This window comes from Oncorhynchus mykiss, chromosome 22 (assembly GCF_057628025.1).
Source record: "Oncorhynchus mykiss isolate SJ-2025 chromosome 22, ASM5762802v1, whole genome shotgun sequence".
NCBI lineage: Eukaryota > Metazoa > Chordata > Actinopteri > Salmoniformes > Salmonidae > Oncorhynchus > Oncorhynchus mykiss.
In genome coordinates, this window is record NC_143043.1 from 43487447 (window position 1) to 43502901 (window position 15455).

Sequence of the window (15455 nt, forward strand, 5' to 3'; positions counted from 1 at the left end):
TCGAGAATCTGTGGAAAGAACTGAAAACTGCTGTTCACAAATGCTCTCCATCCAACCTCACTGAGCTCGAGCTGTTTTGCAAGGAGGAATGGGAAAAAATTTCAGTCTCTCGATGTGCAAAACTGATAGAGACATACCCCAAGCGACTTACAGCTGTAATCGCAGCAAAAGGTGGCGCTACAAAGTATTAACTTAAGGGGGCTGAATAATTTTGCACGCCCAATTTTTCAGTTTTTGATTTGTTAAAAAAGTTTGAAATATCCAATAAATGTCGTTCCACTTCATGATTGTGTCCCACTTGTTGTTGATTCTTCACAAAAAAATACAGTTTTATATCTTTATGTTTGAAGCCTGAAATGTGGCAAAAGGTCGCAAAGTTCAAGGGGGCCGAATACTTTCGCAAGGCACTGTACATTCATTATTTCATAACTTCATTGTGTGAATTGTTTGCATTTGATTGTTAGTCTATCAATTCTCTGTTACATGTGTTACCTGTAGGACATTTACCGTTAATTCCTATCATTTCTCATCTACAATGTTTGTTACTTTGGTAACAGTAATTTCTGTTAATGCATTCAATATTATTATTCCAGTCTTACCGTTCTAATTGTCCGTGTGAACACAAAACCTGTAACACGTTTTGGTGAATTTAGTCATTGTCTTTTGTTTGAAGCGCTCCTGTCAATGTTGTGTAAGGCTGCGCACATAGTAGTAGACCTATAGGCTACCGGGTCTGCACACATAGTAGTAGTAGACCTATAGGCTACCTGGTCTGCACACATAGTAGTAGTAGACCTATAGGCTACCTGGTCTGCACACATAGTAGTAGTAGACCTATAGGCTACCTGGTCTGCACACATAGTAGTAGACCTATAGGCTACCTGGTCTGCACACATAGTAGTAGTAGACCTATAGGCTACCTGGTCTGCACACATAGTAGTAGACCTATAGGCTACCTGGTCTGCACACATAGTAGTAGTATACCTATAGGCTACCTGGTCTGCACACATAGTAGTAGTAGACCTATAGGCTACCTGGTCTGCACACATAGTAGTAGTATACCTATAGGCTACCTGGTCTGCACACATAGTAGTAGACCTATAGGCTACCTGGTCTGCACGCAAATGTAGGTATAGACATGTGCCCATTTGGGGATCTGATACAATTTCTGATTGGCTTAACGCACCACCATTAAAGAGCTGTGGAGCTTCTCAAAGTAATGTTTTCTTCACCTCAAACAGCAAGCAAACAATTTACATCTATTGAGAATTAAATGAGTTACTCAATGTATTTGTCTGTCTGTCCAGAGGCTCATCTGGTCTGTCTGCTTACCTGTCTGTCTGTCCGTCCAGAGGCTCATCTTGTCTGTCTGTCCGTCCGTCCAGAGGCTCATCTGGTCTGTCTGTCCGTCCAGAGGCTCATCTGGTCTGTCTGCTTACCTGCCTGCCTGTCTGTCCAGAGGCTCATCTTGTCTGTCTGCTTACCTGCCTGTCTGTCTGTCCGTCCAGAGGCTCATCTGGTCTGTCTGCCTGTCTGTCTGTCTGTCTGTTTGTCCAGACGCTCATCCAGTGTCTGTCTGTCCCTTCCAGATGATCTCAGCCCAGAAGCAGCTGATTGAGAAGGCAGACGCTGTGCAGGAGAGGATTGCACAGGTTCAGAGAGAGGGTGAGAGGAGTGGATGGATGGACAGATGGAGGAATATAAAATGAATGTCTAACCAGCCACAGTAATAACAAACCCTGGATCCTATCTTCAGGAATCTAGCAGTGTGATAATAATAACTAACTTGTAACTTCTAATAACTTAAGTGTTCTACTGAAGTGTGATTGAAGAGGTCCATCTTTTATATTGTATTGTGTAGCCCTGTCAGAAGAGATATGCTGGCTCAAGTGCATTGCCCTATATGGGAGAAATGGAGAGAGCTGGTTTTGATTTACCATACTAATAAACGTATATCTACCCCAGATGTCGGTCTAGATCATGAGCCTTAAAAGGAGAGAAACTACTCACATAAGAGCTTGAGACAAAAGGATAGTAATGGAAAAATGGAATTTATTTTTATCCCCTGCTCAAGTGTGACATTTAATTGAGCTAAATTATATAATAACATTTTTTCAAATGTAATGATATGGATTGTCTTTCTGTTACTTATCGCTAGCCTCAGCTCTCACTGACTCTTCATTTAGTCTCTGTCTCGTTCACCTGTCCCTGTCTCGTCTCAGGAATGGAGTTTCATGAGGAGCTGCCCAGGCTGGGAGAGAAGGAGGGGCTGAAGGGGCGCAAGCATAGTAAAGCCCTGGAGAGTTTCACCTGGAACATCACTGTCCTCAAGGTACTCATGGAGGCACAATACACTTTGTCACCAAGGGGAAAATGTCTTGGACACATTTACGCTGCTGTATATTATATAAACACCCACCCTCTCTCTTGCTCTCTTTTGCTTTCGCTCCCCTCTCTATCTCCCTCTCTCTCTCTCCTTCCCTCTCTCCCTACCTACCTCCCTCCCTCTCTCTCCTTCCCTCCCTCCCTACCTCCCTCCCTCCCTCCCTCTCTCTCCTTCCCTCCTTCCCTCCCTACCTCCCTCCATCTCTCTCCTTCCCTCCCTCCCTACCTCACTCCCTCTCTCTCTCTCCTTCCCTCCATCCCTACATCCCTCCCTCTTTCTCCTTCCCTCCCTCCCTACCTCCCTCCATCGCTCCCTCTCTCCTTCCTTCCCTCCCTCCCTACCTCCCTCCCTCTCTCTCTCTCTCTCCCTCCCTACCTCTCTCTCTCCTTCCCTCCCTCCCTACCTCCCTCCCCCTCTCTCCTTCCCTCCCTCCCTCCCTACCTCCCTCCCTCCCTCTCTCTCCTTCCCTCCCTCCCTACCTCCCTCCCTCCATCGCTCCCTCTACAGGGTCAGTGTGATCTCCTGCATGGTGCCAAGGCAGACTCTCTGGATGCTCTGAGACAGTTGGCCCTGGCCTGTGAAGCCTGTGGCTTGACCTCTACCACCTCCTGCGGTCCCTCTGACCTCCTCTACACCCCTCACGGCAGGAGGGGCAGCACCCATGGCAATGGACGAATCTGACACACCCAACCTACCAGAGAGAGAGGGAGGGGGAGAGAGGGATGGAGTGGAAGAGATGGTGACACCCCCCAAAATCCCAAACTACGGGGAGGGAGGGAGGGGGTGGGGACAGAGAGAGAGTGGAATGGTATAGAATAGAGGCCAGAGCCTATCCCTTTATCCAGAATAAAGTAGCAAGACTACTGAAGAATCGTTGCAGTAATTTGACACCCTGACTTTGTGTTCATCAGTCCTGAGGCTTTTTAACAAAACATGAATGTTCTTACGTTATGTAAAAAACACTTATTTAACAATGTGAATTTGAACTTAATATAACTTTCTCCGTTTCTTTCTGATGGAAAACACGGACTAAATGAATACATTTTCTCTATGTTTTTTTTGTTTCTCCCTAAAAGGGGATTGTGATTGTGAACACAAAACATTGTTTTGCTGTGAGGAAGAGCGGTGGTGACTTTTATGTTAAAGTTACTTTCTCTATGGACCCTGTACGCTGAACCTAATGTTTGGATTTTGCTCAACTCACCATTTCTGAGCACAGTGGTTTCAAGAACCTGTTTAAGTTCTCCTTCCTAACATTTGAAGCCCAGAGAGTCTATGGAGGAGTCAATTACATTTTCTAGGAATTCACAACCACAACAACAAGCGCCTGTTATACTCTGTTAGCCGGGGTTGTCTGCCCGCCTGAAGACTCTCCAGGTAGCCTAGTGGTCAGAGCGTTGGGCCAGTAACTGAAAGGTTGCTGTATCGAATCCCCGAGCTGACAAGGTAAAAATCTGTCCTTCTGCCCCTGAGCAAGGCAGTAGACCCCCGCACCTCTCTGATTCAGAGGGGTTGGGTTAAATGCGGAAGACACATTTCAGTTGAAGACATTCAGTTGTACAACTGACTAGGTATCCCCCTTCCCCACACGCATCCACCTAATTTATCCCTCGGAGGAACTGATGTAACGCTGTTGATGAGAGCCATTCTCCTAGTGGATACAACGAGGGGCTTTCATTCAGGGACGGAGTGAAGGGTGACCCCCATGTCCAAGAGGACATGCTGAGGGACAATTGATTAATTAATTGGTTGTGTTAAAAAGGCTTGGTTGATTGATAGATGTGTATTTCTCCACTAGAGTGTGTTACTATGAGGGATGTATAGGGGCCCCTTTCTCGATGAGTTGACTGAAAGTATGTGCTGGGTTTGTCCCAGCTTAAAAAACTCACTCAGCTAAACACTGATGTACTCTGACAAAGAACTACAAAAATGGCGCCACTAGGTGCTACTACTAACCTCGGTGTGTTTTTATGCTTGCCCACTTCTGATGGAGTGTGGGACATTAAATGGGGTCTCCTGTGGCTCAGAGGTAAACATTCCGTTCTAGCCTGGGGTAGGAGGTGATGTACCGTCCCTACAGTGATGGATATTAGAATGCTGCATAAGAAAGGCTATTAGCTAAATAAAACTCATGCCCTTACCATAGAACAGGTGCTAGTTCTAAAGCCTCGGCCTCTGCGTTAACCCTTTATGTGCATTTATGAACAAAACGGCAGATGAGTCGTTCCACCAAAATAGAGCCTCTTGCATTTTATGTAGAAATTGTGCACCAATATTGAATCTGAAAAGTCTGTTGTATTAAATGAAGTGCCCTTTTAATATAGACCACATGGAGAATTCAATATCTTTATAAGGAATAACGTGCCAAAGTGCCAAAATGCAGTATTTTGGCATGTCCCTTCGTGCACCCTCAGTTACTGCTAGGAAGATTTGAACCCACTTAAACCCAACATTTCTCCCAAGTTTTCAACATCATCGTTAAGTCCTAGTTGTTTTGTTGCTTTGACAAAGTCCATTCTGAAGATTATTATTGATTTAATGTGATTCATTTACGTCCGTCCCTCATTTTAAGGTCAACCCTGTTACCTGAACTGAACTCGGGTTTTCAAAATGGTGAAACTATTCCTTTAAAAAAATAAACATTGAACGTCTTATAGTCAAATCATAGTGTGAAAGCAGGTGAGTTGGTTCTACTCTTGTTTGGCCATTTTCTAGTGTTTTGTGGTGGGAAACTGAGCGGGTCGAGGATTTCGCGTCAACCCTTTTCCCCACAGATAGCCCTGTCTAGAACCCTTTTCCCCACAGATAGCCCTGGCTAGAACCCTTTTACCCACAGATAGCCCTGGCTAGAACCCTTTTACCCACAGATAGCCCTGGCTAGAACCCTTTTCCCCACAGATAGCCCTGTCTAGAACCCTTTTCCCCACAGATAGCCCTGGCTAGAACCCTTTTACCCACAGATAGCCCTGGCTAGAACCCTTTTACCCACAGATAGCCCTGGCTAGAACCCTTTTACCCACAGATAGCCCTGTCTAGAACCCTTTTCCCCACAGATAGCCCTGGCTAGAACCCTTTTACCCACAGATAGCCCTGGCTAGAACCCTTTTCCCCACAGATAGCCCTGGCTAGAACCCTTTTCCCCACAGATAGCCCTGTCTAGAACCCTTTTCCCCACAGATAGCCCTGTCTAGAACCCTTTTCCCCACAGATAGCCCTGGCTAGAACCCTTTTACCCACAGATAGCCCTGTCTAGAACCCTTTTCCCCACAGATAGCCCTGTCTAGAACCCTTTTCCCCACAGATAGCCCTGGCTAGAACCCTTTTACCCACAGATAGCCCTGTCTAGAACCCTTTTCCCCACAGATAGCCCTGGCTAGAACCCTTTTACCCACAGATAGCCCTGGCTAGAACCCTTTTACCCACAGATAGCCCTGGCTAGAACCCTTTTACCCACAGATAGCCCTGGCTAGAACCCTTTTACCCACAGATAGCCCTGGCTAGAACCCTTTTACCCACAGATAGCCCTGGCTAGAACCCTTTTACCCAGAGATAGCCCTGGCTAGAACCCTTTTCCCCACAGATAGCCCTGGCTAGAACCCTTTTCCCCACAGATAGCCCTGGCTAGAACCCTTTTCCCCACAGATAGCCCTGGCTAGAACCCTTTTCCCCACTGATAGCCCTGGCTAGAACCCTTTTACCCACAGATAGCCCTGGCTAGAACCCTTTTACCCACAGATAGCCCTGGCTAGAACCCTTTTACCCACAGATAGCCCTGGCTAGAACCCTTTTACCCACAGATAGCCCTGGCTAGAACCCTTTTACCCACAGATAGCCCTGGCTAGAACCCTTTTACCCACAGATAGCCCTGGCTAGAACCCTTTTCCCCACAGATAGCCCTGGCTAGAACCCTTTTACCCACAGATAGCCCTGGCTAGAAAGGTTTTAACAATTTAAAGCTTGTGTTCACATGCCCCTCACAACCATCTTCCATTCTCCCTGTCACATGCCCCTCACAACCATCTTCCATTCCCCCTGTCACATGCCCCTCACAGCCATCTTCCACTCCTCCTGTCACATGCCCCTCACAACCATCTTCCATTCTCCCTGTCACATGCCCCTCACAGCCATCTTCCATTCCCCCTGTCACATGCCCCTCACAGCCATCTTCCATTCCTCCTGTCACATGCCCCTCACAACCATCTTCCATTCCTCCTGTCACATGCCCCTCACAACCATCTTCCATTCTCCCTGTCACATGCCCCTCACAACCATCTTCCATTCCCCCTGTCACATGCCCCTCACAGCCATCTTCCATTCCTCCTGTCACATGCCCCTCACAACCATCTTCCATTCTCCCTGTCACATGCCCCTCACAGCCATCTTCCATTCTCCCTGTCACATGCCCCTCACAGCCATCTTCCATTCCTCCTGTCACATGCCCCTCACAGCCATCTTCCATTCTCCCTGTCACATGCCCCTCACAACCATCTTCCATTCCCCCTGTCACATGGGATTCATGACTGATTTACGATGAAATCGTCAACCCTGATACTTTATTTGGCACATAATAGGTACTTACTATAGTAATGTTTTTATTTAAAATCTCTTGAGATGGAACGACCCAGATACAGAATGCAAAGATTCCTGTCTAGCCTAATCTGCTCGGCTGGTGTGTTGATGTTTTTTGCTGTGTTGAGACGCTACAAATCTTAAATAAAACCTCTGATCGAACAACACTCTGGTCCAACGCCATAGTTCTGTACTTTACTATACTATAGTAACTCTCTGTAAACCTTAAAGACCATTTAGCAAGTTACATTTGGTTAAATTGTTCTAATAAAAATAGAATAACCCCCCCATGGTGTGACTTATGCCGCGTTCAAGACAACTGGGAACTCAGGGAAAAAAAACAGCTCCGACTAGGATTTTTTTTTTTACGGTCATCCCAACTCGAAATTTCAAGTTGGACACACTGGCATCTTTCTAGAGGGCCGACTTTCCGACCTGAAGATCACTAACGTCATGATTTGACCTCGTTTGACCTCGAGTTCCTGGTTGCCTTGATAGCCCCATTATACCGGCCCTTATAGCGATGTGTGTATGGGCAACGGTTGCATCCAAACGGGCACTGTATTCCCTACGTAGTGCATTACAACCTACGTCTGTCTGTGTCTGCTTTCTCCTCTGACCGAACATTCAAACACATGTTTGTTTTGTCCCATCGTCGTACACTCGTCACAGTATGTTGTCTTTGTAAAAACAAATATAGAAGAGGATTTATTGAAGGGGATGACGAGTGTTTTAAAACTAATAAATATTATATTAAATGGCCCTAGCTTTAATTTTGAAAAGCTAGTTTTTTTTTTCTATCTGATTACCAATGTCACAGTTGTACCCTGACCAAATAAAACTATATTTTACTGACCATTAAATCGCCTCGTTTTCTTTCTTGTCTTCCATCTAATCATCATGGAATCATCACATTGGTTCTCTCTAAAACATTCTCTTAGAAGAAGAGGGAAAGAAAGATGAATTTTGAAGGTAATGGGTCTGAGCCTTGGTTTTGATGGCCAGTAGTAGTTAGGAATAATATAGGTGTAGTTTGCCAGAACAGCCAGTAAGTGGAGGTGTTTATCAAGAGAACGAGGAATAATCCCTAGTAGGCTACTGCACTGAGCCCTTTCCTCAGGGTCACTGCTATCCCGAGTACTTTGGAAGTCCCTACCTTAAACCTTAACCTTAACCATTACCCTTACCTAACCCTAACCTTAACCATAACCCTTACCTAACCTTAACCCCTACCCTAACCACAACCCTTACCTTAACCCATACCCTAATCTTAACCCCTACCTTAACCATTTTACAAGTCTACTCCAATGGGGTAGGGACGTCCCAAGGATACCAGATAGCACAGGCCTTTTCCACTGTAAACAAGGCTAAATAAATGTCAATCTTTCCTAAATGTTATTGAATGTTCAATAAGTATGCTGATTTATTTTCATATCAAGCTTATAAAGAGTGATGGTAATTACATTTTAGGCTTCACTTCAAAAGTACACTAATATGTTTTAGTCCTACAACAAGAATCAACACTGGCACGGGCCTGATGTCATAGAACTGAAAGAAAACATCACTTCTCTATCTCTCTCTCTCTCTCCCACCCTCCCGCCTTCTCTCGTGGTCCTGTACACTGGACGATGTCTCAGGGGATTGTGTGCAGCAGATGGGAGGTGATGGAACTCTGTGGTAGTGGAGGAGGAGACATGACAGGCCTGTCAGCTCCTAATGCAGGGGGAACATCTGGCTGCTGCTCGCCCTATCACCACCCTTACACACACACACCTTCACTACCATCACCACAGGGTCCCCGGCAGGGCCCTTTAGCCTGGGGCCACTAGGGGCTACACAGGGCCATGCTGGGGCTGGGGCCTCAGAGACACACAGCACAGGAGACGCCCCCTTTATATTTTAAAAGTGAAGGAATAGGGAAGTATAACGTGTTGAATTATTTCACAGCTTTGAGGCCTAGTGTTAACTCCTGAGTTGGTCTATGTGCTAATAGTCTATCCTATATATGACGAGGTTGTGAGATAGGGAATGACAGAATTTGAATGTTGGTGCAAAGGAACTGCTGATTGTTCAACTGTCTGGAAGCATTCCCGCTGGGCACACCACGTCATTTCAACGTGGAAATGTGGGTCATATTTAATTGAGACGTTGATCAGTGAGACGTTGGCCTTTATTCACCCACTCAAAAATCACAGCAGTAAGTGTGTTGAATTCCCGATGTGTTATCACTGTGCTTTTAACCATCTAAAAGCACAACAAAGTTAAAATGGTTAAATACAATGTCAGATGTTTTTTTATTTCATGTGTTCCACTGTGCTTCATCTAACAGCACAACCAAAGGGAAAAAACAACAAAGGATTGCAGTTGAGATGACATTGAAAGTACATAGTGCAAGTCATAAATGCTGTTTGCGATCCTGTGCAGATTAATATAGCCACTGTGAAGATTTCCACAGACCTGGGACCCTTGAACATACACCTTTCTATAATTACATAAGAAGACATTTATAGTTACAGGAACCTGGAAGTGACCATGGATGTGTTACTCATTCTAAGGTTGAATAAGTACTGTTACGTTAGTTTGTGGGATAGCCTTACGTTTGGGCTGTTTATTGGATTTCAAAAGTAGTATTGAACTGTGTTTGGGTGACAACACAACCAAATATCAACATTTAAAAGAGATGTATCTAATGCTCGGATAGTTTCATCAGAGCCACTGGCTGAATCCTATAGCTTAAATGTAGACTGAGCGATGTGACCTAGATGCAGAAAGTAAACAGCACAGTAGTGGGTCAATTTCCGCAACAATTAAGAGCGTTGACGCGCAAGGCTCAACTTCTCCACTGTTTTGGTGGCCTGTCTACCACACCATGAACAGCGTGAACAGCGTGAACAGAGTGAACAGCGTGAAGCGAAACCGTGCACATACGCAGATAGTGTGAGAGAGAAGTCTTGTATCTCTCTCATCTCAATATCTGCCTGTTGGCTGTGAACACAACCAAATATCAACATTTGAAGGAAATGTATCTCTGACTTTTTAATTCCAGTTTGACTACAAATGAATAATTTATATGTTGGATTCAAGTCTCCATCTCAACCAAGAATATAAGTTTAAGAATAGGACTAAATCAAATCAAACTTTTTTTTAAAGTGCATTTAAAGTTTGATTTGATTTAGTCTTATTCTTTAAGTTAGATGTTGGGTTGAGCTGGAGATGGGAATCCAACATATCAATGATTAGTTTGTAGACAAACTGGAATTTAAGTCAGACTAAGTCAGTGACACAGATGGAACTATTTCCATCTTCCAGTTCCATCAATTCATAATAGATATGTTAGATTGACATCTCCACCAACAATAGAAGTTAAGGAATAGGACTACATCAAATCCAACTTCATTTTAAAGTGCATTTAAAGTTAGATTAGATTTAGTCCTATTCTTTAACTGAGTTTTGAGATGGAGACGGGAAATCCAACATATTATTACCTTCAACCAAACTTCAACCAAACTTCAACCAAACTTCAACCAAACTTCAACCAAAATCCACCAAAGCTGTTAAACCCTAGGCCTATATGTAGTGTCCATTTTAGTTGAATTTAAAACAATAGCTGTTGATGACTTTGCAAATGCTATCAAAGCTAAACTAGGCTGGGCTTGGTGAAAGTCCTGGATGGGAGGGCAAATGGATAGATGCAGATAGATTAACTCTCCAGGAGGTGCTCCTCAGCCTATAGGTTTTTTCTGATCACTGATATCATTTGAAGATCGGACATTGTTTCAATGGTGCAAATTCAACATATTTTATACAATATTTGTCTATGTTGAAAATTGGTTGAAATGTAACCCTTAAAAAACACAGTTTTAGTTGATTACTTTTTTCAAATCCAATGTTTTTTTCCACGTAGATTCAACGTCACAATATACTGACAAATTACGTTGAAACGTTAGTTCAACCAATTAGTGCCAAATGAATATCTGTATTATCACTATCAAACGTTACAAGGCGCTAACAACTAACTACCAACCAACACAAAAACACATTATTCTAGTTGTGCAGTGCAGAAAACACATTATTCCAGTTGTGCAGTGCAGAAAACACATTATTCTAGTTGGGCAGTGCAGAAAACACATGAGTCTAGTTGGGCAGTGCATAAAACACATGAGTCTAGTTGGGCAGTGCAGAAAACACATTATTCTAGTTAGGCAGTGCAGAAAACACATTATTCTAGTTGGGCAGTGCAGAAAACACATTATTCTAGTTGGGCAGTGCAGAAAACATTATTCTAGTTGGGCAGTGCAGAAAACATTATTCTAGTTGGGCAGTGCAGAAAACACATTATTCTAGTTGGGCAGTGCAGAAAACACATTATTCTAGTTGTGCAGTGCAGAAAACACATTATTCTAGTTGGGCAGTGCAGAAAACATTATTCTAGTTGGGCAGTGCAGAAAACACATTATTCTAGTTGGGCAGTGCAGAAAACACATTATTCTAGTTGTGCAGTGCAGAAAACACATTATTCTAGTTGGGCAGTGCAGAAAACATTATTCTAGTTGGGCAGTGCAGAAAACACATTATTCTAGTTGTGCAGTGCAGAAAACACATTATTCTAGTTGGGCAGTGCAGAAAACACATTATTCTAGTTGGGCAGTGCAGAAAACACATTATTCTAGTTGGGCAGTGCAGAAAACACATTATTCTAGTTGGGCAGTGCAGAAAACACATTATTCTAGTTGGGCAGTGCAGAAAACACTTTATTCTAGTTGGGCAGTGCAGAAAGCTGTTGTCGTGAAAAGACAAAGCGAGCCGTTTTAACGCGCGCGAGGCTGGACCTTCGCGTCACACAGAGCAAGAGCACCCGTTTATTTTAGCTTGGAGAGAGAACCACTTGTAGTCAGTTTAATTACAGGCTTCCAGAAGAAGCAATTTCACCGTGATTGAGGTAAGGAAAAAAGGATCACCCCTTAAAAGTCTGTAAATTGCATCTTATTTGTCCCTCTTAACTACAACAAAAGACACGTTGACAATAGCGCCGCATGTCCCCCCCCCCCATAGAGAGGACGCAATGACCAATTACCAGATCCATTACCTGGGCTGCATTAAGATGGCATTGAGGAGTGACGTGGGGGCATTTGATTGAAAAGTTTCTCAGATAAAGTTTCCTTCAAAGCAGTGGTTTACAGGGCTATTGAACCTTGACGTTCATTAACCTCGTATCTTTCTCCATCCTGCTTCACCTCAAGTCAGTCTTCCCAGACAGTTTCCCTCTCCATTTTTAGCCTGTCTAGTTCTTTTTCTTCTAAAATATGAATGTCAATGATAACACGTTTAGATGATATATCCTCCCTCACACTAGACCAATCAAAAATACAATTGGGTGGCCAAGCCTCACAGCCACTTCAACTCATCAATGTAGTGCTATACCTGGAGAGATTTATCAGCATCTCCTCTGTCTGATAGACTCCCCAAAGCATCTCGTCCTGACCCCTGAGTCTGAATAATGACATGATCAATCTACCTGGGAATGTAGGCTATGTCACACAGTGAGTGACTCCTTATTTCAATCCCAAATCATATTCTATTGTGTGAGGCGGCAGAATGAGCGTTGGGGAGTGAGCCGTTTTAGTAACTGCCAGTGAGGATGAGTTTTGCATCTCCCTGACCCCTCGCCTTCCTGGGTGCGTGGACTGCATCCCCACTGACTGTAGAATACCTGTGCAATCAGATGCCACACAGAGGTATTGTATCATAATCACTATCATTCACATGCTCTGCCCAGCTCTCTTTCCTCTGATTTTCTCCCCTCCTTCATTATCTCTCTCTCTGTCTCTCTTTCTGTCTCTGTCTCTGTCTCTGTCTCTCTCTCTCTCTCTCTCTCTCTCTCTCTCTCTCTCTCTCTCTCTCTCTCTCTCTCTCTCTCTGTCTCTGTGTCTCTCTGTCTCTCTCTCTCTCTCTGTCTCTCTCTCTGTCTCTCTCTCTCTCTCTCTCTGTCTCTCTCTCTGTCTCTGTGTCTCTCTGTCTCTCTCTCTCTCTCTCTCTCTCTCTCTCTGTCTCTCTCTCTGTCTCTCTCTCTCTCTCTGTCTCTCTGTCTCTCTCTCTGTCTCTCTCTCTCTGTCTCTCTCTCTGTCTCTCTCTCTCTCTCTGTCTCTCTGTCTCTCTCTCTGTCTCTCTCTCTCTGTCTCTCTCTCTCTCTCTCTGTCTCTCTCTCTGTCTCTCTCTGTCTCTCTCTCTGTCTCTCTCTCTCTGTCTCTCTCTCTCTCTCTCTCTCTCTCTGTCTCTCTGTCTCTCTCTCTCTCTCTCTCTCTCTCTGTCTCTCTCTCTGTCTCTCTCTCTCTCTGTCTCTCTGTCTCTCTCTCTGTCTCTCTCTCTCTGTCTCTCTCTCTCTCTCTCTCTCTCTCTCTCTGTCTCTCTCTCTGTCTCTCTCTCTCTGTCTCTCTCTCTGTCTCTCTCTCTCTGTCTCTGTCTCTCTCTCTGTCTCTCTCTCTCTCTCTCTCTCTCTGTCTCTCTCTCTCTCTCTCTGTCTCTCTCTCTGTCTCTCTCTCTCTCTCTCTCTGTCTCTCTCTCTGTCTCTCTCTCTCTCTCTCTCTGTCTCTCTCTCTGTCTCTCTCTCTCTGTCTCTCTCTCTCTCTCTCTCTCTGTCTCTCTCTCTGTCTCTCTCTCTCTGTCTCTCTCTCTCTGTCTCTGTCTCTCTCTCTGTCTCTCTCTCTCTCTCTCTCTCTCTGTCTCTCTCTCTCTCTCTCTCTGTCTCTCTCTCTGTCTCTCTCTCTCTCTCTCTGTCTCTCTCTCTGTCTCTCTCTCTCTCTCTCTCTGTCTCTCTCTCTCTCTCTCTGTCTCTCTCTCTCTGTCTCTGTCTCTCTCTCTGTCTCTCTCTCTCTGTCTCTCTCTCTCTCTCTCTCTGTCTCTCTCTCTCTCTCTCTCTGTCTCTCTCTCTGTCTCTCTCTCTCTCTCTCTCTGTCTCTCTCTCTCTCATCAGCTACTCTCACTCTTTTATCTGTATCTGTGATCATTTAGTTGAAAATGTGTTTCTTCTCCCAAGTGTTACTTTGGCTGTTTTTAACTGCAATATGTTACTTTTTGGGCGAGCCTACCAATATGTTACTTTTTGGGCGAGCCTACCAATATGTTACTTTTTGGGCGAGCCTACCAATATGTTACTTTTTGGGCGAGCCTACCAATATGATACTTTTTGGGCGAGCCTACCAATATGTTACTTTTTGGGCGAGCCTACCAATATGTTACTTTTTGGGCGAGCCTACCAATATGTTACTTTTTGGGCGAGCCTAACAATATGTTACTTTTTGGGCGAGCCTACCAATATGTTACTTTTTGGGCGAGCCTACCAATATGTTACTTTTTGGGCGAGCCTACCAATATGTTACTTTTTGGGCGAGCCTACCAATATGTTACTTTTTGGGCGAGCCTACCAATATGTTACGTTTTGGGCGAGCCTACCAATATGTTACTTTTTGGGCGAGCCTACCAATATGTTACTTTTTGGGCGAGCCTACCAATATGTTACTTTTTGGGCGAGCCTACCAATATGTTACTTTTTGGGGCGAGCCTACCAATATGTTACTTTTTGGGCGAGCCTACCAATATGTTACTTTTTGGGGCGAGCCTACCAATATGTTACTTTTTGGGCGAGCCTACCAATATGTTACTTTTTGGGCGAGCCTACCAATATGTTACTTTTTGGGCGAGCCTACCAATATGTTACTTTTTGGGCGAGCCTACCAATATGTTACTTTTTGGGCGAGCCTACCAATATGTTACTTTTTGGGCGAGCCTACCAATATGTTACTTTTTGGGCGAGCCTACCAATATGTTACTTTTTGGGGCGAGCCTACCAATATGTTACTTTTTGGGCGAGCCTACCAAATTCACACACAAGCAAGTCTAAGAGCGGTAAATCTGTTCTATGTGCACTATTGATATGCTTCCTCTCACTCATTGTACACCAGCTTCAAACAGCTGAAAATCCAATATTTGTGGTTATGTAAAATACATTTAATGGCGGTTTAGATGGTACAATGATTCTCTACACTATTTTTTTAACTAGGCGTCAGTTAAGAACACATTCTTATTTACAATGACAGCCTACCTTGTCAGCTCAGGGATTTGATCCAGAAACCTTTCGGTTACTGGCCCAACGCTCTAACTACTAGGCTACTTGCCGCTCTATGCTTGCTTGTTTTGTCACATAAACTGAAATTTGAATTTTAGCAAGCAGGAAATGGCGGAGCGATTTCTGCATAGGAACTGTTAAATTATATACCTTGTCTTTTTCTATATTTCTCTCTCTCTCTTTTTCTCTCTCTACCTAATTGTTCTCTCTCCCCTTGACATCTCTCTTTCTCCCACCATCCCTCTCTCTCCTTCTCTATGTATTGAGGAGATAGGTAGTGGTTGTTGTTAATGGCCCGTGCTGCTTTAATTGCGTCGTAAATGTTGCAAACAGGGTTCCGACTGTGTGCTTAATGAACAGGTACCACTCCATGATTAT

General features: G+C 44.2%; 1 protein-coding gene across 1 annotated transcript in view; it reads left to right on the top strand.

Annotated features, from left to right (window-relative positions):
- LOC110501842 (inactive phospholipase C-like protein 1) overlaps positions 1-7818 on the top strand; it is a 162187-nt gene extending 154369 nt beyond the window's left edge. The window contains exons 8-10 of the mRNA XM_036959268.2: positions 1590-1665; positions 2223-2332; positions 2894-7818. Of these exons, the coding sequence (XP_036815163.2) occupies positions 1590-1665; positions 2223-2332; positions 2894-3067 (360 nt within the window). The 3' untranslated portion in view covers positions 3068-7818. The remainder of the gene's footprint in view (positions 1-1589; positions 1666-2222; positions 2333-2893) is intronic.
- Positions 7819-15455: the final 7637 nt, after the last annotated feature.